We start from the raw sequence: 26,024 nt of genomic DNA on the forward strand, positions 1-26,024 counted from the left end.
GTAAAAAGGTAAACTTAAACTTAACAGTTATAGTTCTTTAGAAGAGAAATCACAGCTGTAGCCTATGGGCTGGCACAGCCTGTATCTCCATAACTTCACAGGGTATTAATTGTTTCAGCACCGTCAGCAGAATGGCCTCTGCTTGTTGAACTGAATCCAGAAGTAAAGTCATCAGCCAAATTGCATGGGCGCAGATACAGCGGCCGAACCACAGTGCAAGATGCTTAATTTTAAGATGGTATTGGAGGTTGTCTGGAAATGTTAAGCGATATCCTGAAAACAGGTGTAGCGCATAGCAATAAATCTGAATTTGGCGCAATAAATTTCAATTTCACTAATTAATTCCAGCCATGATAGTTGGAATAAACTGGTAAAAGTAAGATTTGACTATTTCTTTCCAAATCTTTATGACAGTGCCGTTTTGTCTAAACACAATTAAATCTGCATGACGTCTTCATCTCTGTATATTGTATTATGTATATATGTTACTTGTTTATTGTGTTTTGCTTACCTTTTTTAGCACTGATGTGGGACAGTACTACAATTTCTTTGTACAACACATGACTGTGCAATGTCAATAAAGAGTTCAACTTAATTTTGTCTTGCATTACAGATTGGAAAAGTGGATCCTTTTCAAATATGTAACTGACACATGAAACACTGTGGGTAGGGATCATGACATATTTCAAATTCACAGAAAAGGGTTACAGCAAAGAAACAGGAACAGAGGTGCCACTGGAATTTATAGTTTGTCACAGACACTCTTAACACATCACCACTGACTGCTAAAAGCAGTGTTGTGTTTTAGAACAAATAAAGATGGTCTGAATTAAAGTTCAAAACATACACTCTAAAGACAAAAGTAGAAAACCATGCAGTCTAACATTTGTAAACATTCTAAAGAGCTTGCAGTGTTCCAGTCAGTTTGCAAAATTCCTCCTAGAGGTTCAACCATTAACTGGTATTAGTTGTATTATTTCTGGTAAGTGGTATTATTGTAGTGAAAGTATTAGTATTTAGTATTTAGCAACTTGGTCACACATGCTAAATGTTTTCTATGGTCAAGCAATTCCTGTAGGCTGTAGATGCAATGTGTAGGTGGCCAAGAACGTTTGTCAAAATCTTGATATTAAAAATGTATGGTATTTTTAAAAATGTAAAATCTCCCCAAAAATATGTTAGTGCGCCATGGGTTAATATGTGGAAATTTATATGAAGACATGTTATTCATTCAAGTAAAAATGAATCTATAATGCAGTGTGCAAAAGAAAATTAGGGTCAGAATACTTACTAAAGCAGTTGATGTCAGTATAAGAATGGAGCTATGTCTGAAGAAAGGGCAACCATATATTAGTAACCCAGAGCAGATGCAATGGACATTAAAAATTCAGCTGGTCATTTCTTTCTTAAACACACAAAAGGCTTTAAAAGGCCACCGGGGTCATGCAGAGGGAGAAGATGTGAGTTAAATACCACTGCATTTTCAATGCAAATTATTGAAAATGCAGGTGTATTTAAGAATTCTGGTATTTTGGGGTGACACGTTTTCTGTAACATATTAAGCAAAAATAAAACAATAATAATATTAATAATTTTGCATGTAAACTGAGATAAAAGAGTTTAGTCCTGAAAGTTCTGGAAAGGGGTCAGTCAGCAACAAAATAACAATTTTTAAATTCAGCACCATGGACAGCATCATTCAGCAGTTTGCATAGATCCTCTGTATGGGAATGTATTAGAGCTGCCTTTGCAACGTGCCCATTCTCTCATAGTTATGCACATATGTATAGGATACTTGTGTTTCTTAGCTTCGTATCACAAACTTAATAAGCACCCTAGAAATAATCTCAAGCATAATTCAAACAACTAAAGCAAAGTGCTAACCAACAACCATTTCTGAATAGTCCAAAACTCACATACATGAAACACGAATACTAAAGTTCATTCCATTTAGTTATTATCTAGCAGTGCAAACTATAGTGTAAACTGGCTTTCATAAGTAATAATAGTAAAAAAAAAAAATCATACCACCAAAGCATGATCGTGACGACATTGGACGAGCTCCTGAATCGTTCTCTCACCAGAAGAGGGCATTCCGATTCTGCCTGACAAAGTTGCTTTGACATGTAGACGTGATTAACAACAGCGTCATGCTGCATTTCAAACCGAGCAACAACGAGAATCAAAGGTTTACAAAAAGGTGGATATTTGAAGATTTGACTATCTCGTGATACCCGCTGACAGCGTTTACAACGACTTGGGGATATCCTCGCCTTACTTTCCTGCGCGCTATGCGTGGATCGTACTGAGCATCTCTGAGAACAGAGACGCAGAGGTTTATTAGGAATCTGGGGGCTGGCTGAGTCTACTGGAACATTATACTCATTTTTTTTGCACACCGTCACTATAATTGTGAAGTTTTTTTGTTTGTTTTTTTACCTGGATATTCGCAAAATCTGCATGTGTAAGACTGACATGACTTACTCGGATGTGGCTTCGCTATTATCTGCACCTAATGCAGTACTCTTTCTGGCTGTTACTTGAAAAAGAGAGAGTGATCCTTTGCAGCGAAGGGATGGATAAGGAATTCTGAACCCGGATTTTTATCCCTTTATTTCGGAGTTGGAAGTAAATGACATTCGCCCCGGCTGATTTGCACGGTTAGAGATGCAGAACTAAACCGGATAGTACACCCAGGTCCGGGAGAGTAAAGGGCAGGTGCGCTTTGGAATCGGCGGCTGCGCGGAGAGACAGGGCTAGTGGATTAGAACGATACCTGACTGTGGAGAGCGCGTCATGCGGACTCGGATGTCGCGCACTAGAAGCCGTTAAAACCTGTAGGCTGGAGCTAACAGATAAGCGGATATGGGTAAGTTTGTTTATGCCTCAATCCTTTCGATAGCGTAAGTTAATGTGAAATACACTCATTTTTCTCCTTCCTCTTAATACAGACCACAATTATCTTCTTCTTTTATTCCGGAATAAACCTGCTCTGAATCTGATGTTTAAAAACGCATGCCTTTTCAAATGCAGCGTGTTAACATCCAATAAGCGTTATGGTGCCGTTAATTAAGTGGTTCGTGAAGCTTGTGGAATGTGGTTGAAACCCGTGCTGTTGCCTGTTAGTCGCAGAGCTGCAGTGTGCTTTTCCTCCATTTCCTGACGGTGTGGCTTATTACAGACTAATAATAGTTAATTCGTATTTTTCAACACTGTACGATAACAGATTCGGTGCAGTAATCAGAACAAAGTAATTAAACATGTTTGCCCAAGTGATGACTGTCCATTGTTTTCCTTACTAGTTAGAGTGGCTGGCTCATTGACATGGACCGGAATGCTAATCACGCTAAATGTTGGAAGACAGTCAACTTTATAAAGCGTGGTCCTGCATAATCATTTTTGTCTGATCTGTATGCATGGAGCCCATTGTCCAGTCGCAGTCACTGTTCCCCAAAACTCTTCTAATCAGAGTAAATCCGGTCTTGCTGACTTTTCCTTGCAAACCATTCAGATAACCGGTATTGTGAACCTGCCATGAAGAGGGAATCTCCAAATTGGGCATATGGCTGTATGTCTATGTATCAGTAGACTACTATGTATTTGAGTGTGTGTGTGTGTGTGTGTGTGAGAGAGAGAGAGAGAGAGAGAGAGAGAGTGTTGTCTCCCCCTCTTCACTAACGCACAGTCATATATGTTTCTGCATCTTGTTCTCACTTCTGATTAGAATTTACCATTTTCCCTGTTCTTTTTCCCCTAACGCCTGCGCACAGTTACAAGCTCATAAACCATACCCACCACCCACTCTTTCCTATTCCATTTGTCCATTTCTTGGAATTTAACAGTTAGATTTTTGCATTCTTTTCCACCCCACTACAATTCCTCAAATGCCATTAGTGCATTTCCTCCGTCTGATGTTATTATCGGAAGCAGGCAAAGTCCATATTCTTAACTAACATACAGATGAAAAAGATTACTGGTGAGGCTGTTCCATTAATTGTGAGACCACATGATATATCAACCCACAGTAGGGTACTGCACCACATCGATATATTCTACAAGAGCACACAAAGGCTGCAGGAGCTCAGAGGCATTGTGCATTAGATGTACTGATGTACTAATTGAATAAATCTGTTTTATTTCCTTTTTTGTTAATTTAATAATGAATTTCAGAAATTCAGAAATTCTTGTACAAAGTGTCAACCACATAGCATGCTTTTGCCCACTATTATTTGATGATTGCATGGCGCTGTAGTCTCACTCATCCACCAGTCTAGCTGACTGGGATGCTCTTCATTAACAGCATGCAATGTACTTATGTTTCATGGACCATCTCATTAGAGATCTACTTTTGGAAAGGGAACAGTGGGGTAGGGACAGCTAAAAGCCACCGCTTGAGATGGAATTGCATGGGTTTAAGATAGGTTAAGGAGCTCTAGATAACCTTTTGCATATTTAAAGCTCCATTAACAAAAAGAAAAAAAAAAGAAAAAAAGACAGCTGTCCTTATAAACAAGAAATACAATTGTTTAGCTGTTAGTTTGTGTAATATTTTAGTCTTTGATTTCAAGTTCCAAGTAGTAATCTAGTGTAGCAACAGATGCCATTTGTTGGACCTATGCACTTCAGGTGAACCAGGTAAACAGAGAGGCTAAACAGGCCCTCGAGGGCAGCAGTTCTTTAAAAAGGAAAAAGGAAAAAATTCAATGCCAGAATGGACTTTTGATCTGACATCTAGTATCAATATCAATACCTGTTTATGGTAGGCATTGGTTGACTACAGCTTGAGATAGTTCTTGTGCTTAGAACTGTAGACAATTGTCACACAAAGTCAGCCATGATTGTTTTGTTTCACAAGCCAAATTTGAAACAGAAATGAAAAGAAAGTTACAGACCCCATGTGGCTCAGTCTGATTGTTTATGAAGATGGCACTTAAAACAGCTGCTGCACATCGTTTCAACTGGAAAAGAGAGAAAAAAATGTTTTGATGTGAGAATGGCAGTCTACAGAGCTAAGTTCTCCAAGGTACATCAAACAGAGAACAAAGAACTATTATAGATGATATTAAGGAAGCTAAATTAGTGCAAAAAGGTATATTTTCTACTGCTGGATTAGGTTAATAGTAACAAATAACAAGCATGTTAAGGAACCTTACTGGAGTAATGGGTTGAAAATATGATGTGTGGAGCTTGGTTTTTTGGTTGTTTTTTTCCTTCTTTGGTTGTCAATTAAGCTATACAAGCAATGTTAAGATGACATAAAAGATGATAGAAAGCACAGTGTTATATGAGGCTAGAGGCAAATTTGTATTGAACTTAATACAGAAATTGTATTACTAGTTTTTGCTGCCCTCAAAATATCACTGCAACCACAAGAATTTTGGTTACATGCCGTTACTTGCAGCAATCTGTTGTGTTGTTACAGTAACCATAATGAAAAGCACTTTAGGGAGTTCGGAGAGGAATTTGATATGGCCAGAGACTTATTCCACTGCACTGCAGTGAGTAGAGTGCACTGATTACTTATTCTCTGACTACCTTCATGGAACTATTGCCACCAAGGGAAATCAGGAATCAGACAAGGGGCAAAAACAAAACATTGTTTCTCTCTCTCTCTTTCTCCTTCTCTCTCTCTCTCTTTTGGTGTATTTGTCTCAGTATATACGCATATCTATGTGTGCTTGTTTGCACACGGTATTCTTGACGATACTCCCCCCAGTGCTTTTCTACTTGGTTTCTAACAAACACAAGGCAGGCTTACAAGGACACAATGTTTTCCAACAACTGCTAAAATGAGTCCAACTTGGCAGGCCTTGCTATCATCTCAAAGATAATTGGAGACTAATAGGATGGCTTAGGCTGATTTGGGGACGTCCTTCCTTATGTTTTAGGCTACTCCCCAGTCTCTGTGCACAGTCAAAACTTAGTCTGGTTGCAGTTTTGTCAATGACAGGCAGCAAATAGCAATGAACCACTTGTGTGCACTCAAAGTGCACCAGTTAGTGAGTCCATTTGCCAAGTTATTAAGCTACATTTGGTTTTATTTTAGGTCAGCAGTAAAGTGCACTTACTCTCTCTATGTGTTAGGGTTGAGAGGCAGAAATAGCTATCTTCTCGTGCTGAGGACAGCAGGGCTGTCTGCTACATAAGTAAGCATTACACACATGCCTTTGGACAAACTTTAACTGCGACACATCCATCTCCATTAGATTTTGAGATAAAACTGCCCAGAGTGATGGAGAAAAATGACAAGCGCAGATCTATACATTATAAAGAACAATAAACTCTGTCCAAGAACAATGTTCATCATAAATGGTGACTCTCAACACAAGCAAGAAAAAAAAAGAAAAGAAAACATGGCTAGGAAGTGAAAATGGAAATCAAGCAGGGAAGTGAGAAGGGCTGAGAGGATGATTTTGACCACATACATAAAATGGATGGCACATTATAAATACATTCTTATGGTGCTGAGGGTTCAAGGGCATGTGAAACCAGCATATTTTAAACACAATGGAATATAAAGGAGAAATTGTTCATCTTGATGCAGCAGAAGAACAGTAATATTGAGGGGAACATCAGGTTAGATGTAAAAGAAACACCAATCCTTTGAGTGACACCTGAACGGGTGACTTGTGCTCCTTTGTGAATATGATTAGATGAGTAGTGGGGAAGGAGATGACTTACAGAGGCATTAGAGCATAGAGCTCTCATTAAACCACATACAGTGTCAGTAAGGGGAAAAGGGTGTTGTGTGAGGCAGCTTTAGTCTTTAAGAGATGACTCTTCTAATAAAGTAAACATATTATGCACACGAGAGAGGAAAACAGTGGGGGTTGCTTCTTTATGCTTAAATGCAAAATTTAGAAAACATAGATTCAATAACCTCCGAGTCTAAAGTGTTGTCTATTAAAATACCTTTGAATGCACATGAAACATCACACATGAGTATTCTTGTACATCAGTACTTGTCTATTTACTTTACCAGTCTTTTTTTCTGTTTGCCTCTGAGGCATGACAGTAATGACAAGTGAAAGTTGCATTCACAAATGTTAAAGCGAAAACCAAATCGTCTGCATTTAGAAATACTGCATATTGTGATCATCGTCTTTCTCTCTCTGCAATATTTATGTTTAAATATCACAATAGTAAGATCCAAGATGAAGAAACATGATTGATGTATGTGCTAGTATAATCAATAGCCAGCACAAATTATCTGCAGTGTTCTATGGTTCCCTCCATCTGTAAGAAATGATGAAAGATTCTTCTGAAAACAAACAATAAGTGTGTCTCTATCCATCACACTCTTAGACACAGACAAATACACATACCATACCCATATGGGATCGGCAGATGCTTGGCAAAGAGCAAAATAGCTATGTTAGATACCATATGCTACATGATGCCTCTCAGCCACTTTATGTCAGGCACTCATTTATGACAAATCCAGTTATGATTACAAAAAAACCCTACAAAATTTAAATCACCAACACACCAAAGCTATCCCCAAAGTCTTCCATGTTTTAACATATCTCTGCCATATAGACATATTCTACATTTTAAAACCATGGACAACTTCCGTTTTGACATAATAACCTCTTTCATTGTGATAATTGTTATCAAGTCCACACTTGCATGATCTTGCCTTGAGTAACACAAAGAAGTGAATTCCCTCATAATACCTCCCCAAAGAGAAAATCAATGTATCTTAACAACAGATCATTATTGGCTCTGTAAAGGGGAATGTTTGTACTGGAAAGAACTCGGTCACATCACAGAACAAGGAGTGATATCACAGGGACTTAATCCTTTTTTTCACTTTTGAACTAGTTTTTAAAACAAAAAATGTAACCCCAAAACCAAGAATTCTGTGCATTCACAACACCCGACTCTTTAAAAACTAACAATTCTATGCATCATTCACATGCGGGCCATGACATTCTCCACCCATACATTTGGATTTCAGGTGGTTGTTTTCTACACCCGAGGTGAGCTGTGTGTTCCCATGGAGTTTATTCAGATTTTTATATTTGGACCTGTGGAAAGCAGAAGTGATGATTCACACAAAATCTGTACTGCACTGTTTGGTTAAAAATGAAATGTCTGGAGTTTAAATTGAAATGCCTCCAGGATTGCATACACAACCATAAGCTCTTGAATGCTAATTTGTTCTTTGCGGGCTCCCTTTCATGACTTATCTGTTCCTGCATTTAGTACAATGACTGCTTATAGGACAATGGAATATAAATGCAGATAAAGATATGATTGTGTAAAGTTTCTTCTCTCAACATTGATTTTCATTGGGTATTCACTGTAAACTTGCAGAGGCAATGACATCAAAACTAACTGATGTCAACTTTGCTATATAAGCAAATAACATTTCTTTATATCACTTATTGATGATGGAATCCCTAACAAAAGTAGATTTTAAGGCAGTGCATTCTAAAATTATTCTTTGGTTGAAAGGTTAAATTTTTTCCTTTTCTCTTCTCTATGTGTTTTTCAGATTTTAATCTCATAGTAAAAGCTAAGATAATAATCCTGAAAATAGATTGCTATTCCTTTATAGCTCATAAATTATGGTGCTTTGTTAGGAAGGTGCTGCTGTTCTAAAACCAGCATATTGCAAAGATATGTATCCACTATTCAGTTGTCTAGGAACACGATGATGCAAGGTGGGGGTCCATTAAAATAATTGTTGATTTGAGATTGTGTACCACGGTGATATTGTTGTATCATAAAATCCAGATTTGCACATCCACATTCAGCCCTGAATCTCCTATTGTACCACACCCAAAAGGTGTATTCTACTGGATTATAATTTGCTGATTGGAAAGGCCATTGAAATCCATTTAACTCACTGTCAGCCATTGAAGTGAAATGACTTTTGGTCATGACATGGTCCACACTATTAAGCTGCAAGTAGTCAGTAGATGATAGAAAATTGCAGCCATAAAGGAATGTACACGGTCAGCAACAATACACAGGCAAGCTGTGGCATTTACGTGATAAATAACTGGTAGTAATGGGCCCAAAATGTGCTACGAAAATATTTCCTACATCATTGGAGAAGGTTAAAGGGTTGAGTCGAATATCCACTAATCCAAAAGTCAGTGGTCGGGTTCCTCCAGTCTGCATATTGTAATGTCCATAGGCAAAATTCGGAAACCCCAAACTTGCACATTTTTTATCAGCTATGCACATATTTGGTAGGAAAATTACAATGCATATCAAGTAATCAAGTGTTGCCGATTAGTAGCACGTGGCAGCAATTTACCCTCTTGAAATCTATGGAAGCAGTAAGAGCGTACTTTTCCCCACTGCATGTAGTCTGCACAGCATTTAGGCTTTTAAAGAAATAACATTTAGTGTAATTGTTCATCTGAGGTTGTTTTTGCATAATTGTAAATCAGATGAGTGACTAAGAAAATGGATCCTTCATCCTTAACAGCACTTATGCTTTGTCCTGACTTTCTTGTTTGGTGAAGTTGGTTTTAAGCTTTTCAAATATGTTTTCTGTACTGTGAGGGACTTTTCCTTCAGATGCATCCACAACAATTCCTGTGTTTATTATGGAGGTCAAAAAGTTCAGTTTTTGTATTAGTATACTGACTTCATAAGTAAAAATAGTCATCCAAATGTATAAGTGCAGGTACAGCACTCGATGTTTACCTGAGGACACTTCATCAGAAGTTGCTGCTAAAACTGCTAAGATTGTGGCCCCTGTTTGTGGGTAAAAAGCCTTGTCTGGGTGTGAATAAATCCATTTTCTGTTCACTCATACAAAAAAAAGTATTTGTTTATAAAATTAATTAAAAAATATGGCTTAAATGTTTTTGAATTTGTATTAAATCTTTTCTTTATAACCCCCCCCCTTCTTTTTTTGTTTTTTCTTTTCCATTTTGTTTTATCCCTTTCCCTTCCCTCACTATAGGCTCTGCTCTGCGGCGCCGCTGGCTAGTGGTCCAACTCCTGATGCAGGTGTGGCTGGCAGCAAATCCATCTCTAAGTGAGCGCCAGTGCCCCAAGAGTTGTCGCTGTGATGGAAAAATTGTTTACTGTGAGTCAAGCGCCTTTCGTGATGTCCCCAAGAACCTCTCAGGAGGCTGTGAGGGCCTTTCTTTACGATACAACAGCCTCGCCAGTCTTCGTGCAGGCCAGTTTGTAGGACTCAACCACCTCATCTGGCTCTATTTGGACCATAATTACATTGCATCTGTGGATGCAATGGCCTTCCAGGGGGTCCGCAGACTTAAAGAACTGATCCTGAGTTCCAATAAGATCACATCACTCCACAACACCACATTCCACCCTGTCCCTAATTTGCGTAATTTGGACCTTTCGTATAATAAACTGCAAGCCTTGCAACCTGGACAATTCCAGGGCCTACGGAAGCTTCTCAGCCTTCACATACGCTCAAACTCTCTTAAAATTATTCCAATGCGTCTGTTCCAAGATTGCAGAAATCTCGAGTTCCTAGATTTGGGCTACAACCGTCTGCGCAGTATCACTCGAAATGCATTTTCTGGCCTGGTCAAACTCACTGAGCTGCATCTGGAGCATAACCAGTTCTCAAAGATCAATTTTTCTCACTTTCCTCGCCTCTACAATCTGCGGGCTCTTTACCTGCAGTGGAATCGGATTCGCTCTATGAACCAGGGCCTGACCTGGACCTGGGTCTCCATCCAGAAACTGGATCTGTCGGGGAATGAGCTGACAGAAGTAGATGCTGCAGTTTACCAATGCTTACCCAATCTGCAAACACTCAACTTGGATTCCAACAAGCTGACCAATGTTTCCCAGGAGGTAGTTGATGCCTGGATCTCTTTGACTATGATTAGCTTAGCTGGGAATGTATGGGATTGTGGCCCTGCCATCTGCCCATTGGTGGCCTGGTTGAGAAACTTTAGAGGGGCAAAGGAAACCACCATGATTTGCGCCTCCCCGAAGAAAGCCCAGGGTGAAAAAGTGATGGATGCAGTTGAAGCTTTTGGTGTTTGTAAATCAAACCAAGCAACACCACTTACAGTGAGTATTCCTCCAAACCCATCTAGTGTCCCTGCCCAAACTGAGCATCGCCCAGCTATCCTTGCTTCACCCACTGATTCTGGAAAGAGAGGTGAGGGATCTCTTAGGGGTCCTACATCTTCAGCAGTTACTCCACCTGTAGCACTACCCCCAGAGCAAGACTTGGAGCCTGTGTCTTTCCACAAGATTGTGGCTGGAAGTGTTGCCCTTTTTCTTTCTGTTGCGATGATCCTGTTAGTAATATATGTATCATGGAAGCGCTATCCTAGCAGTGTCAAGCAACTGCAGGAGCATTCGGCAGCAGCTCGCAAACGTCGCAAGAAAACTAGAGAGACAGAGCGCACACTGAGCTCTCCCCTGCAGGAGTACTATGTGGACTACAAGCCCACCAATTCTGAGGCCATGGATGTGCTTGTCAATGGGACCGGACCCTGCACCTATACCATTTCAGGCTCTCGAGAATGCGAGGTATGACCCACACCACCGCCACTACTCCTAAAATAAAATTCGGTCCACAATGATGCGACCAGAGGTAATTATTTGCATTGCTTTAATAAAAATTAGTCTTGTACTTGATTACTTAACCTTACCCAGTAGGTTTGGTAAATACTGTATTCCCATGGAATATTACTGAATGAAAAGAGATGGCTTCAGCATCACTGTGTGTATAAGAAGATATCTCTTGCTTTCACATGGTTGTTTGTGTATTTGCTTAAGCCATAATCTCTGCTGAGGTGCAAATGTTTGTTTTGGTACAGAACTACAGATAAATGAGACTGATTACATACCCTGTTCCTCGTAATCTTGAGATTAAGCTACGCTGTTTGTGGTTAGACATTTGTACGTATTTAGATAGTTGTTTGCTTGCATATCACAGACTTTCTGCTTTGTGTGTTTGCTCTACCATTATTCGGTTTTTGATGAGAAGCATTGTGAATAGAGAATAGCTGAATGGTGGGAAGATTCACTTATGGACACCGGGTGTGAATGCTAATAGAGACTCTTGTCACTGAAGAGAGCTTTCCTTAAGTTGGTGACTTCACATTTTTGTATGACTTGAGAAGTTGGTAGAAAATACTTAATCTTATTGTCCCCAAAGAGAACTTCTGTTTTCCACCTTCCTTTCTTATTGAGTTGTTGTTGAAGTTACTCACTTGTTTACTCCCTTGCTTAATTGATTAGTCATGCATAAACCATATGCATACTTCACACTTCAGTTAACACAGGCAATGAAAAAAAAATGACACATGCAAACACACACACAAACACACACACACACACACACACACACACAAAAAACAGCCTTTGATAGTTCCAACAGGAGTGAGAATCCTTTGAATTTTCTTTTACACAGGCAAGTGAATTTCTTAAAAACAGTATTTACAGACTATAATAGTATGGGAATGCTGGTCGTCTCCTTTTGCTTGTAGCTTCAACACTCTTGAGTACCTAACACATGGTATCATACTTGGTTAAACTTTTTTTTTATTTCTCTTCAGAAGCAAAGCTTCCTTTGAAATGTGCAGTATTTTTAAAGACTGTTTAACCAGGGCATTTTTAACATATGGTTAAGGATGGGTGTCAGGGTGATCTTGTGCAGGAGATAGCTTAATTCTTTACGCTGTGACATTATTAGCCCTTTTTTTCTTTTTCTTGGCACTTCCATTGAAATATATTTTTACTCAGTGGGTTGCAGGTTGTGTCTGATTTAATAACTCTATACAGAGTTTTCAACTTTGAGTAAATGGACTTGAACATCCACATTCTTTTCATTTATTTTACTGATTATCTGGCTTCCCTGGATGCAGGTCACTTGGTAACATGTAATTCTTGCAAGTAGTTCTCGGTGGTTTGATTACAAGAAGAGCAGCTGCCATGTTGTTGCTGTCCCTGACCTCCCCTTGACACATTTCATTCTATAATCCTGATTTATATTGACTTTGACCTGATTATTTTTTTAATTTATAATATCTTATTACATTTATTTATTTGAATTGCATTATTTTGCGGTTTCAACCCAAACTGAAATACTCAGTTTAAAGAATTAACATTTATTATAGAGTTGTTTTGGATCTCATGTAGTTTGGTTTTATTGTTGCTGCTTTGTGTAATTTAAATAGTAGTTACTTAAAAAAATATGAACTATATGTCAAAATTGTTCAATAAAAATTGATTTAGAACATGCAGATAAATATCTCATTCAAGCTGGGTATGTGAAGAGGTAGCATATGTAACAGTATAGACTCCTTGTTGTGATCATTTCCAGTGTTTACTGGTGCATTAATTTAATTATATTCCATTCAAACCTTAGTCAGTGCCTATTGCTGTGGCATTCTAGATTCTCCTAATTAACTTGCCACACCTATAGGGAATAGTTACTGTCAAATTATACCATTTTGGCCTCAGGCTTTTTCAGCTTTTTTAGCTGCAGCTATATTCCTTAAAATATTTTGAACTGTTTGTTTAAACAATTTTAAGCTATACTTAAAATGCCTTCCCTTCAGCCTTATCTATTTGGGCTATCTTAGAACATTGTTGAGTGGAGACAGGAACTATCAGTCAGCCATCCACAAAGTCCTAAGTTCATCTCAGAATGTGCTCCAATCTTGTTTCTACATTTCGTTGCCTTTGCATAGACATAAATCACTTGCCAGAACACAGCAGCACAGCTGCACTCTGCCCACCTTGCAGCCTCAATTCCTCTTTTCTGGCTTGAGGATATAGCAATTCATGTCTGTTCATCCTTCCTGTGTGGGGGCATTCCTTATTCCTCCTGTTTTATTCTTAACATTTCTGTTATATAGTTGATTCTATTCCATCACTATATAGTAACCAAGGACCTCTTCACATGATTGTCCTTTATCATTTTCCAGGTCCACTTGACACGAATTGGAGCTTAGGAGCTTTTTTAGTAAATTGCCTGAAGATGGTGCAACAGCAATTTTCCAACATACTTTGAGCACCTCCATTCTAGCTGCACTCTGAGAATGTATATAAAAATGGATAATGTCTTAACATAAAAAAATCAATATGAAAGTGCCTTAAAGTGCTAATAAGAGGTTCGATATCATATTACTCTATTAGAGTTCCATGCTATCATTCTATGTACTTCTCATTTGATTTATCATTTAAGTAAAAATTCCCAGATGAGTATGGTATTCATTAACGCAGTGTGTTTATTTTGTAAAACAGAATAGACGATGAAGCACAGTATGGTTTAGGGCACAGGTGTCGAACTCCAGGCCTCGAGGGCCTGCAGGTTTTAGATGTTTCCTTGATCCAACACAGCTGATTTAAATGGCTAAATGAACTCCTCAATATGTCTTGAAGTTCTCCAGAGGCCTGGTAATGAACTGATCACTTGATTCAGGTGTGTTGACCTAGGGTGATATCTAAAACCTGCAGGACACCGGCCCTCGAGGCCTGGAGTTCGACACCCCTGGTTTAGGGCGTGATTGCGAAGTCACTACTGTTTGAGTATAGTATTATATAGTATCATGCATAGTATTCCAGGGTTCTCCATCAGATTCACTGGTAGCTTATCATATTTAGTAGTCATCATGAGTATGGCATCTCCAAACCAATAGGTTTACAGACCATACGTGATGGATTACGTCCATGGCAGCACTAACCTTGGCAGTGGCTCACTCTTCTTTTAGTGTCTAACATGATTGCCTTTTAACTTCGATCAAGATCTGGCCAGTTTTTTCTGCATTGCTGACCCATCGAAAATCACAAATAAACAACATATATGTACATTTTTTGCACGGTACACAAAGTTGTTCTTAGATACAGATTTTGATCATACCACCAGCACACCTCATGCGTTGCCTTTCTTAGCAATTTCTGAAACTAATTCCTGCTAGCAGGAGTGCTACGTGCCCTTTTGACTCACCCTCCTCATCCCTTCTTCTGATACTTCTAGTGACCTTTTCCAAACTACAGTCACCCACTTACTATAATGTCACCCTGGCTGATTGTCACTGCATTACTATTCTGTTTTGCCCAGACATATTTGACAATTAAAAAAAATACAAATTAAAAAAATTATATGATATCTACTTCTTTACTTTATCTACTATGATATTTACTTCTTTTGAAAATATTTAAAATCTATTTATTAATAATTATTATCAGTTGTTTTAAACAATCGGTTAAGTAAAAGAAAATTAATAATCTGACATCCATTTAGTCATTAAGAACACATAATTCATAATTCATACAACAACTGTGATAAAGTACAAAAAAATCCAACCAAACAACCAAACAACCAAACAAAAAAAATATAGTCCAGACCTGAGGAATAGTGAAGCACAACCATATCCATCATTCAATCATTTTTTAGCTGCTTTTCAATTTAGGGTTACAGGGGGCTGGAGCCTATACCAGCTGTCATTGGCCTAAACTTGGAGTACACCCTGGACAAGTCCTCAGCCTCTTACAGGGCAACTATCTAACATCTGTAGCCAATTATATAGGATTAACTGAGAGTTAAATCAATAGTAGACACATGTTAATTATATGCACTGGATTCTCGAACTTTATAATAATCACTGTAATATGGTTATAATATTTTTATAGCTGGTTTCCTGTGGAATATTTGAGTCTTAAAGAGCATACTAAAAAGCTGCAAAATTAAATGTTTTTTTTTCTTTAGAATATGTCAACATTTCAGAGGTTAAAGTCCTAATAGATCCTGCACTGAAATGGAAGAAGTACCTTCCCTCTTTTCTTTCCCTCTCTTGTCAGTCCGAGGTCATGGTGTCAGATTGTTAATTGCTCAGAAAAAAATCAACACAAACACTGGGAGGCTAGCCAAGGGCAAGTGAGCTATCTGTGATTCAGTGGGGAGGCTGAACTTCTCAATGCTAGTGTCTTCAGTCTACAATTAGCCATGTGGGAGACTTCAAACATGCACTGCGCGTGAGAGAACATCTCTCTCATCCACTAATCCTGTCTGTTTCACACTCTGGTTCCATGCTGCTGCTTTCTCCGCTGCTGTTTGATCCATGCTTAATGAGGGTGTTAGATCACCAATATAGCAATTACATTACCTGGAAAAGAGGCAAGCCACTTTTCTTTTCCTCACAATTTTTACAAAGCAACCCAAGTGCATCATTAATGCTAAGCTTCCTGATACATTGCCTTTGTTATCTTTTCTTCTTTTTGTGAAACTCATCAAAAAATCTTTTACAATTTGGATCTGATGTACTTGCTCTGTGCCCTCTTGCACGGCAATTATTATTATTTTCCTCCTACTGGTCTGTTCACTTTCAAAGCCATTTATCATAGCAGAGCTCATTTGTTTTACAGTAGTCTCTTGCATGTTTTACCAGCTCCTCTGCTATTGACGCCACCATCCCCCACACCATCACCTCACTCCGCTGTGGTTGAAAAATGGCCTGCTTTATAAAGTCCAGCCAATTTACTTAGAAGAGAACAAGTAATATCACATCCCAAAATTACCAATGTTTATTTTCAGTTACATCAATTTAAAAAATTGTTTCTAAAGTTTGTAACTATTATCCAATACATGCACATACTGTTTCTTAGCCCAAAACATGCAATGTCGATAACTATTCATATTAAAGAAACAGTTCAGTTGCTACAGAAATGCAGCAATTAACATAATATTATAAATTGTATTTATAATATTGTAAAACGCTTTGAAAACACTTTTTCTCCCTTTTTCCATATTTACCCGTTTGAACCATTTCATGCTGTAGTTTCTAAGACCTCTACATTAACAAGATCAATCAATCATTAGCTTGACTCTATACAGTTAAACTCCTATCTACTAACCATCACACTGGTATGTATTATAGTATGACATAACCTTACAGCCAATTTGATCACTTTGCTATAGGGTATATTTCTTCTCAATCAGATTCTGGTGATTTCTGTGGCTTTGCATAGCATATTAAACATAATGATATTAGTAGCTGATTTTGTCCATCAGGCCTAATGAGTATTTTTAGATTCTTCTGTGTGTTTCGTAAACATAGGGCAAGCTGTTTCACTATTATCAGAGTACGTGAATCTTCATTCAGCACTCAGATACAGATACAGATACAGATATTGTAGTTACACTTATTTTGGGATTTCACTATACAAACAACTTGTAAAAAACAAAAAACAAGCAAAAAAAATGTATCTAAAATTCAAATCAATAGTATCATTTTCAGTTAGGTTGAACTGCCCCAAAACCCCAAACCACTTTGCCTGTTAGCAATTCAATTCAATTTTTTTTTTCTGTTTTTTTTTTTTTGTAAATCAGTTAGGGTCAGGTAATATGAAAATGAAGATGACTCATCCATGGATCTGCATGTAAGTAGACCACTAAGTACCAGCAGTGGAACATCTGTTCAGGCTCAAAATGCTTTAAAATGAAGAAATAAAAAGCATCCAAGCCAACTCTGTGATAGGCATATTTAATTACTTTCTTTTCTTTTCTTTTCTTTTCTTTTCTTTTCTTTTCTTTTCTTTTCTTTTCTTTTCTTTTCTTTTCTTCTTCAAAACACTGTACATTCAAACAAGCACTTCTGCAGAGGTTATGCAGGCTAGTTCGCTCTTGGTGGAAAAAGATGTCCTATTTAATGAATTGACAATAAGTCAAATATAATTAGGCCGTCATCGTAGCATAACGTTGCTGTCAGATGAAAATATTTTAGCTTTCCAAAGTCAGTTATATAGTTTGTGTTAATAGGTTTCTTGGGACCTGGTGTCAAGAATATTACTTGGAATTAAAACTGCATCTTTCAAGAAACAAAAGTCTCAATTCCATACTTCTTGAAAGAGTTGTTATATGCTATTACAGTTCATCCCAATTAACTAATTGCTATAATAAAAAGAGAGGGTAGAAACTTTATCTTTTTAGTGTGGTGTGGGTTGAGAGCATATTGCAGTAAGAGTATAAAAAAAATCACACAGGTCTGTGCATCCATTAAATGTCAGTGTCTTTCTGGGTATTTTTGTTGTACTTCTTAGTAAATATTTGTATTGTTGTGTAGTGCTTTTATACCTACCTATGAGCAATGCAATGAAACATAAGCTCATTAGTCAGTTTGAATGGATGTGGTAAGAATATTCATCCCAATAGTTTCAACCAGCAACCAAGGATGGGGTAAAGCTATTGTAACCAAACATCTTGTCTCTCCACTGCTTTCTCTAGTGATGACAGTATTAAAGTCCAGCAAGTTCAACAGGCAAAAAGAACAGGCAGGCTCTCTGAGTTGAAGTGGAGTAAGACAGGTGGGCAAGTGAACCTGGCAGAGAAGAACATTCAGCATGATGGAGCAATCGACAGGCAGACAGGAGAAGCAGTTAGAAAGCCAGAGAAATCAGGCAGTCATCCAGACCTGACAGCTAGATTGGCAGGCGCGTGTCCACAAAGACACACAGGCCTTTGTCCACCGACAGCTGTCCATCCTCTGATCAGTGATGGCTCTAAACTTTTCTTTCTTTTTTTGAAGATAATAAAGTAAGTCCAGTACAAGACCCAACCTAACCCCACGTGACCATCTCAAACTTTCAATGCACTTAGGAAAGTGGCCATGTTCTTATTATATTAAAGGGCACTTTGGAACAGAATTTGCATTGCAAAGTTGGATTTTTTTTATATTTTTTGTTTAACTGAGATTGAAATGATTTTATGTTCTTTCTGACTAAATGGTAAAATGGTAAATGGCCTGTATTTATATAGCGCTTTTCTAGTCCCTAAGGACCCCAAAGCGCTTTACACAACCTGTCATCCACCCATTCACACACACACTGGTGATGGCAAGCTACAATGTAGCCACAGCTGCCCTGGGGCGCACTGACAGAGGCGAGGCTGCCGGACACTGGCGCCACCGGGCCCTCTGACCACCACCAGTAGGCAACGGGTGAAGTGTCTTGCCCAAGGACACAACGACCGAGACTGTCCAAGCCGGGGCTCGAACCGGCAACCTTCCGATTACAAGGCGAACTCCCAACTCTTGAGCCACGACTATGCAGGCCTTCTCCCATAGTGTAGAGACATACATGGTTAACTGGCTATTCTAAAGTGACCATAAATGGATGGATGGATGACCATGTGTGAATGTAAGCGTGAATGATTGTCTCTCTCTGTGTTGGCTCAGATTGACTTGAAACCTGTCCAGGATGTACCCTGCCTTTTGCCCTGAGGCAGCTGGGACAGACTCCAGCACCCCCACTCACAACCCTAAATTAGATAAGCAGTTTGGAAAAATTGGGTGCAATTAGAGAGACGTAGAGAGATGGTGTAAATAATGCTAAAGTGACTACAATTATTAGGACAATATTCTCACCAAAAGACTACCTAAACATTGTTTATATAGGATTCAAATGATTGCTTAATGATGATCCCCCCCCAAATAAATAAATGAATAAATAAATAAATCAAAATAAACAAACAAACAAATAAATACATAAAAAAATTGAACACTTGAACATTTAACTTTTTGTCATTTTTAAATTCAGTTCTCTCAAATCATGTTACATGCATAATTTAAATCAAAGGGCATGTGCACATGTAAGTGCAATTCCATTTCTACCTGTTGCACCACACCATCAAAAATGTAACAAGGTAGCAAAAGCAATCAGACATCAAATTCCTGATGCTTCTGTGATGTACTGCTGCTTTTTTTATGCTGTACATTACATAAAAAAATGTACATGAAGGGGTGTGGGTGGCTGAAATATAGTGATGTGGAAATCTAATGAAATTTCTTCTCCCTTTCAAGTCTGATCCTTCTCCAGTATGTAGGTGGTTGAGAAGGCTGCCTGCATGTGTTGCATCCACTCATGTCGACATACAAAAGTAACCTTCATCTATGCTATTCTCTGAAGTTTCATTCTGTTGTGTCTCCTATTTCCTTTTAAAAACCTTTTCTCTGCTGTGTCAAGCACATATTATTTTTAGTTAATTACCTGTCTCTGTCATCCTCCAGCATCCCACACTGTGGTCTTACTGCTTAATCCTGAATCAAGTAGTCTTCTACTGCATGAAAATGTCCACCTCTCATGAGTGAGCACTTCTGTTCTTGAACAGCTTCACTTTTGTATTCTGACCCCAAATTTCTAAGCAGTAAAGAAAATCATGTAAACACAAAAAGAGTGTCATCCAGTACCAGTTTTAGCAATTTAGGAGCCCCAGATGAAATCAGGAGTTTTTATCCAAATTTTTCAATAGTGCACATGCTAATATGTATTTCTCTTTCCCAGTGTAGGCTACTGACTCCCACCTACTGATATGTAATTCTTTGCACTGCTTTGCCTCTTGTCTTTAATAGGGAGATTTAATAGGTCCCAATTCAAATCAAGGCATTTATGAAAAACAAATGACAACGAGAGAACATTGCTCCCATTACACAAAGTCCATCCAAAAGCTTCGTTACAGTACAGCATGGTCAACATATGAAATGTCATGTAGTTTGAGGTCATGTTCAGCAGTAAACAGCAGGACTGTAAAATATAATGGTCCCTCTTATCGATCACATTAGCACGGTAATAAAAGCACCTTATTGACAAAACCAACAATGAATATGTTAAAGATTGATTGTGCCATGAAGCTGCTAACGCTACTTAGGAACCATCGCCCCAGCCTGTATTCAAATGTCAATTCAAATGTTATAATGATCACAGGTAAAGATGATGGTGATGTTGATGATGATGATTAGAAAAATCCACCTAGGCTATGTGTCTGTAGTAGCTAATGGCATCCGCGAGATCACTTGGAAGAATTGAACATGATTTATCGAGGTAGAGAAATTAACATATTTAGGCTGGTGTTGGTGATGATGAAGACTGAGGCTTGTAATGATGTCAGTATTATAATTGACAGCGTGGGAAAGCGGTAGTCATGTAAACAACAGAAAAGCAGCTGAACACCCAGGAAAGCAAGCAGATGAGTGATTCTCTTCCTTATTGAACTTATGCATACTATATACAGTATATAAATCTAAATCCAACTATCTGTCTGATCAGCTTCTCGCTTGTGACATAATCAACTTTTAGCAGTGCTATTTTCGGAGGAGGGAACCATTACAAAAGTAGTTGTGTACTTGACCAATACTAATGAAATTTTACATTCCCACATTTTTTCTAGTGATGAAATACCTGCAAATTAGACAGTTAAGCAATTTTTTATTTTTTTTGCTCACTCTTTTTAATCAAGGCAGGTGGAAGATTTTTTTTTCAATTTCCTCATAATAAGGGCCAGCACAGGGCAGTAATCAACATCAGGCTAACCAGATTTGCGTCAACAAATTGATGTTTTGGACCTATGACCGCTATAGCTGATGAAGGTAGAATAATCTGCAGAGTGCACATGAGTGTTTGACTAAGATTAAAGTAGTGAGTGTCAATCTGGTTATCCATTCAACCATGAATTAAATCAGCTGCAGAAAGGATAAAGGTACATACAGAGCAGTGCAGGGAATCATGACAAATACGAAGAAGGTACAATAACACACACTCCCAGGGTACTGAGGGCCGTACTCTATTTCTCAGACTTTTTTTTCTTTTCCAGTGGAACATTTTACACTGTCACCTAGATTTATCAAGTCAGCTGCAAAGAAAGGTGTGCTACTGAAAGGGCACAGAAAAGCAATGGAAATTACAAGTCGAGCCAAAGACAGGACTAGACAAAAAGAGAGAAGAGAGAGAAATCGGTAGGTGGACTAGGAGTGATGTAGGATTTAAGGACATAGGAAAATTGATAGTTGGAAGGGGGAGCAGGGCACACACACACACTAACTCAGCTCTCTCTGACCTGAGAGGCACAGCGTGTTTGATTTAGTGCCAATCACAGTTTTTAATGTCTGTGCAGCGTATCATAATTTATTAGGATTATCATAAACTTGTGCTGGGAGAAGGAGTGGGGTACTTGTGCCTCCCTCTAAGAATGAATTACTTGCTGCAAGCTGGAGCGTCAATCAGGCCAGAAATGGCAAAACCAGCTTTTTTTCCCTACTTTGTTTTACTCAAGCCTCTCCATGCAGCCCTTCAGAGACAAGACCCACAATAAATATTCATCCCATCATATTCCATCCTAGAAGGAGCCAAGGATGTGATGTGAAGGAAAGCTAAAGGCAGATTTTAATTACATTCTGGCTTGGAGAGGGTTTCTCTGTCATCAACATCAAGGAGTTTGGAATTTAGGGGTAACATCAAGAGATGTATTGCTGCGAACACACGTACACTGAGAGAGACACACACACACACACACCCATCTCACCTATGATTCTCACATTGACTTTGGATAGTGAACTTTGTGCTTACTTTTAGCACTTTGTACATTAGTTCAATATCATGAGTAGCAGGTGTTAAATCAATTCAATGTGCCAAATAGGTGAATGGAAGAAGAAAAAAGATGAGCACAACATGCGAAAGTTCTCTTAGGACCAGTAGCCATGTAAAGACTTCTATCTATTTGTGAGTCTGCTTTTTTGTCCACTGCAAATAGAGCATGTGAAGTCAACGCATATCTCCAAAGGGGTGATAAAACAACACATAATCTATAATATACTGTATTATGCAGTATAGCTAAATCTCTTAAGAACAGAAGGAAATGTGTTTGTATGTGTGTTTATCTTGGGAGAAATTAATGAACCTTTGTATGTTCTGCATGCAACAAGAACATGTGTTAATTTAAAAAAAGAGGACACATGAAGCAGGAGCTCCATATCTCCTTGTGGAACTGGCCTTGTGAAGTTTAAGGCCAGTTCAAAGGAAGGGAATGTCATTGGTATTGGGTGGCACTAGGCTACAAAGGCTCACTATAATCTGTGTGCAAGAACATGCATCTGTGTGAAACATAGATTGGGAAATCCTGGGTTAACTATATATGTGCAAGCTTGGTCACATGAAAAAGTTCGCAACAACTGACTAGTAATACCTTAACAGAAATTAACAGAATTATCATATCACAACTCTATCTTAACACACGGGAGAATCTTATGGATTTTAATCAAGAATTTAATTTAATTAATCTTTAAGAAACTGTTTTAGTTTTTTATTCTCTGAGCTGCATCCAATTATTTAAAAAATAATTGTTCATATGACTGGTCATATGACTGGTCAGTTACTGGTCAAGATCATATGACTCTTCTTCCACAGAAAGAATGATCCCTATGAGTGCCACCTACTGCAGATATGTTATTAGATGATGATTAAAGGGTGATTAAAGAGAATCTCCAAAGATATTAAATCTCTAAAGAGTGTAAAAATATAAATACATATAAAATATACAAATAGTATTATTAGATATGTTATTCATACAACATTAATATTAATACAAATATTAAAAATGTGGTATAGTTGCAAATTACAGGACACATCCTTTAGGGCCCACTTCCACAAGCCAGTGGTCAGTGACCTCCTCGCAAACACAAATCACTTGGGAAAAATGTGCATTCACCAAATGGTTCCTAGAGATTGCTTGCAGTTACAAGGTGAAATTTATCACAAGCTCTTATACAGTCATACACAAAACACTTCCTTGCAGTTACTTTGGTCACTAACAGATTGCCAGTGTTGCCTACAGTTTGCATAGAGGATGGTGATGTTTATGCAAACACACACCAAATGCTCCCTGAACAGTAGTGAAAGTGTGAAAAGAGCAATAAAAACCACTATTTGCTGCAGTTGTGAGGCACGACTTTTATTTTGAAGGCAAATGCTATATATTTTCGATTTCTTCCATGTAAACTATAGTTGAATGTGGCAATCCCCTAGTGGCCAAAGCAATCACAAGGAGGAGGTTTTTTGGTGCAGTACCCTCTTTCCAATTTCACCTAGCAACTTTCAACCTCCAGCAGCCACTTGCCAATCAGTCAGGGAGGACATTTTTTTTCTTAACAACCTTTAGTCCCTAGGTGTGTGTGTGTGGGGGCTTAATTAAGATATGTTGTCTCGTCTGAAATTTAAGGTAACCAAATGTGGCTTCCAACACATTTTATGTAGATATGCAAGTAAAATTAATGAGAGATTATTTCTGTCCTTTTTTTATGTGCTTAGTGTAATGTACCACATATCCAGGGTATTTTTAAGCCCCATGGTGGTCTTTACTGACAGTGAAAACACACATTCCCTTGAATGAATGGGAAATCTGTGGAACAATACAAGGCCTTGCTTTTGGGAGTTGGTTTGGGGCCTGAGCTGGCATGAAGCTCGGTGGGAGTATGAGAGGGAGGCAGACTGGAAGCCTAATTAATCCAGCCTTCCTTAATTAGTCCCTCTCCCATCCATGACGCACTTACCAATCTTCTGATGCTTCCTTTCCTCCTTTGCTTTTCTTTTTTTCCTCATAAGCTGTCTATTCTTTTTGCAGCATCTACATTTCTCTGTCACTTTCTCCTGCTGTCTCTTGGTCTGTCTGTTTTACCATATTTTTAGGCTTCATCGAATGGCAGTATGTTCCGAGGTGATAAGCAAACACATGGTGCTGCAGAGTGCAGCTTAGGCAAAGCTATGGTTGTCTCTGCTGTTGCCTGTGTCGCCACTAGAGGACCATACAAATTGACAGCTGTATGCAGCAGAGATTGCCTGCACACCTTTATGTACTGATGTACTGTATGTAGTGCCTCACAATGCAGGTGGTCACTGGATGACTGGGACAATGGCCCAAACAATGCACCTCCTGCTTGCAGATCACAACCCTAATCTGCAAACACTGGCACAGAGAAGCACTGGATGCATCCCTCCAGCTTGGTTGGAAAATTGAATATGGCAGTAACTGTAACCAAAGAGGCTGACTTTAATGACGCTGGGCAACGAAAACCAGCCCACTCGCTCTGTGCCCAGAATAATGAGGCAGTTATTCCACTAGTGGCAATGACCATTCAAAATGACTGTGCTGTGAATACTGATCAAGACTAACTGTTGACATTCTCATGCACTATGCTGGTTTTATAATGAGCTGTATAATTATGTTATCTGTTTTTGTTTTTGTTTTTACCAACAAAACAAAATTCATACATTGATGTATCTAATTAACCTAAAACAACTTTAAACTATTTATTTTGGTCATTTTGATTTACCATATTCTTCATTAACAAAGCACCAGTAATCGATTAACTGGATTTTTTTGATTTGATAAAACTGGAAATGTTCCTGTTTTTAAGCAATTGACTAGAGTTTTTTTTGTCTTCTTCTTCTTCTTCTTGGCTTTATTATTATTATTATTAGTTGTATTATTATTATTATTGGTGTTGTTGTTGTTGTTCTTAGTACAATTTCTCTTATCATTCATTTTTGCCTTCCAATTGTACACCACCTGTCCACATTTAAGAATTAAACACTGGAGACTATAGTTATTGAAGAATATACAACTGGCAAGAGGCAAATATTTTACACATGAGTTTGTGGAAACTAAATGCAATCTTAAAACTGTGCTCAATATATTCAATTTAAAACAGGTTTAACAAATTATCATATCCATATCTATGCTACTATTGAGCTCTTTCTGCTGGATGAGTGGGAAAAAAATCTGTTTGCTGAAATGATTAGAACCAGATATGGTATGCAGTAGCTATAAAGAGACATCAGTCCCTTCAACTGTCTCTCAGTTTTGCTTCACAACTTACTATACACTGTACTCTACTCCTAAAAGCAATTCAAGTTCAAGTTAATGAGGTTTTTGTTAATAGTGCACATGTGTCATAGTCAGTTCCGTTCCCACATTTCCATCAGGTTCAAAAGAAAACACATGAAAAAACGATTGATTTAAAGGTGAAAATTACCTGAAACAGAACTACCTCACTAACAGTGGACCATAAGGTGATACATATCTTAAGGGATTTTCATCAAATTCCCTTTTTTCACAAGTAAAGATGGACTATTTGTGTATCAAGGTCATCTTGCATCCCTGCGGCACTTCCACCACTTGCCAGTTTTTACTTTCTCACTCTCTCCATGTCTTTAATCTTGATTCCCCAAAACCATCCCTCTTTCTCGTCATTCTCAAAGGAGTATACACACAAATGTGCATTTATATCTAT

The 26,024-nt window shown here is 38.2% G+C and overlaps 1 protein-coding gene across 1 annotated transcript in view; it reads left to right on the forward strand.

The window, feature by feature from the left end:
• The first annotated feature begins 2,121 nt into the window (after positions 1-2,121).
• The window catches only part of LOC102196615 (leucine-rich repeat transmembrane neuronal protein 4), a 106,526-nt gene continuing 82,623 nt past the window's right edge, over positions 2,122-26,024 (forward strand). Inside the window, exons 1-2 of the mRNA XM_005729180.1 lie at positions 2,122-2,869; positions 9,929-11,490. Of these exons, the coding sequence (XP_005729237.1) occupies positions 2,866-2,869; positions 9,929-11,490 (1,566 nt within the window). The 5' untranslated portion in view covers positions 2,122-2,865. The remainder of the gene's footprint in view (positions 2,870-9,928; positions 11,491-26,024) is intronic.

Source organism: Pundamilia nyererei, unplaced genomic scaffold, assembly GCF_000239375.1.
Source record: "Pundamilia nyererei isolate P.nyererei 1_Seehausen unplaced genomic scaffold, PunNye1.0 scaffold00032, whole genome shotgun sequence".
In the NCBI taxonomy this organism is placed as follows: domain Eukaryota; kingdom Metazoa; phylum Chordata; class Actinopteri; order Cichliformes; family Cichlidae; genus Pundamilia; species Pundamilia nyererei.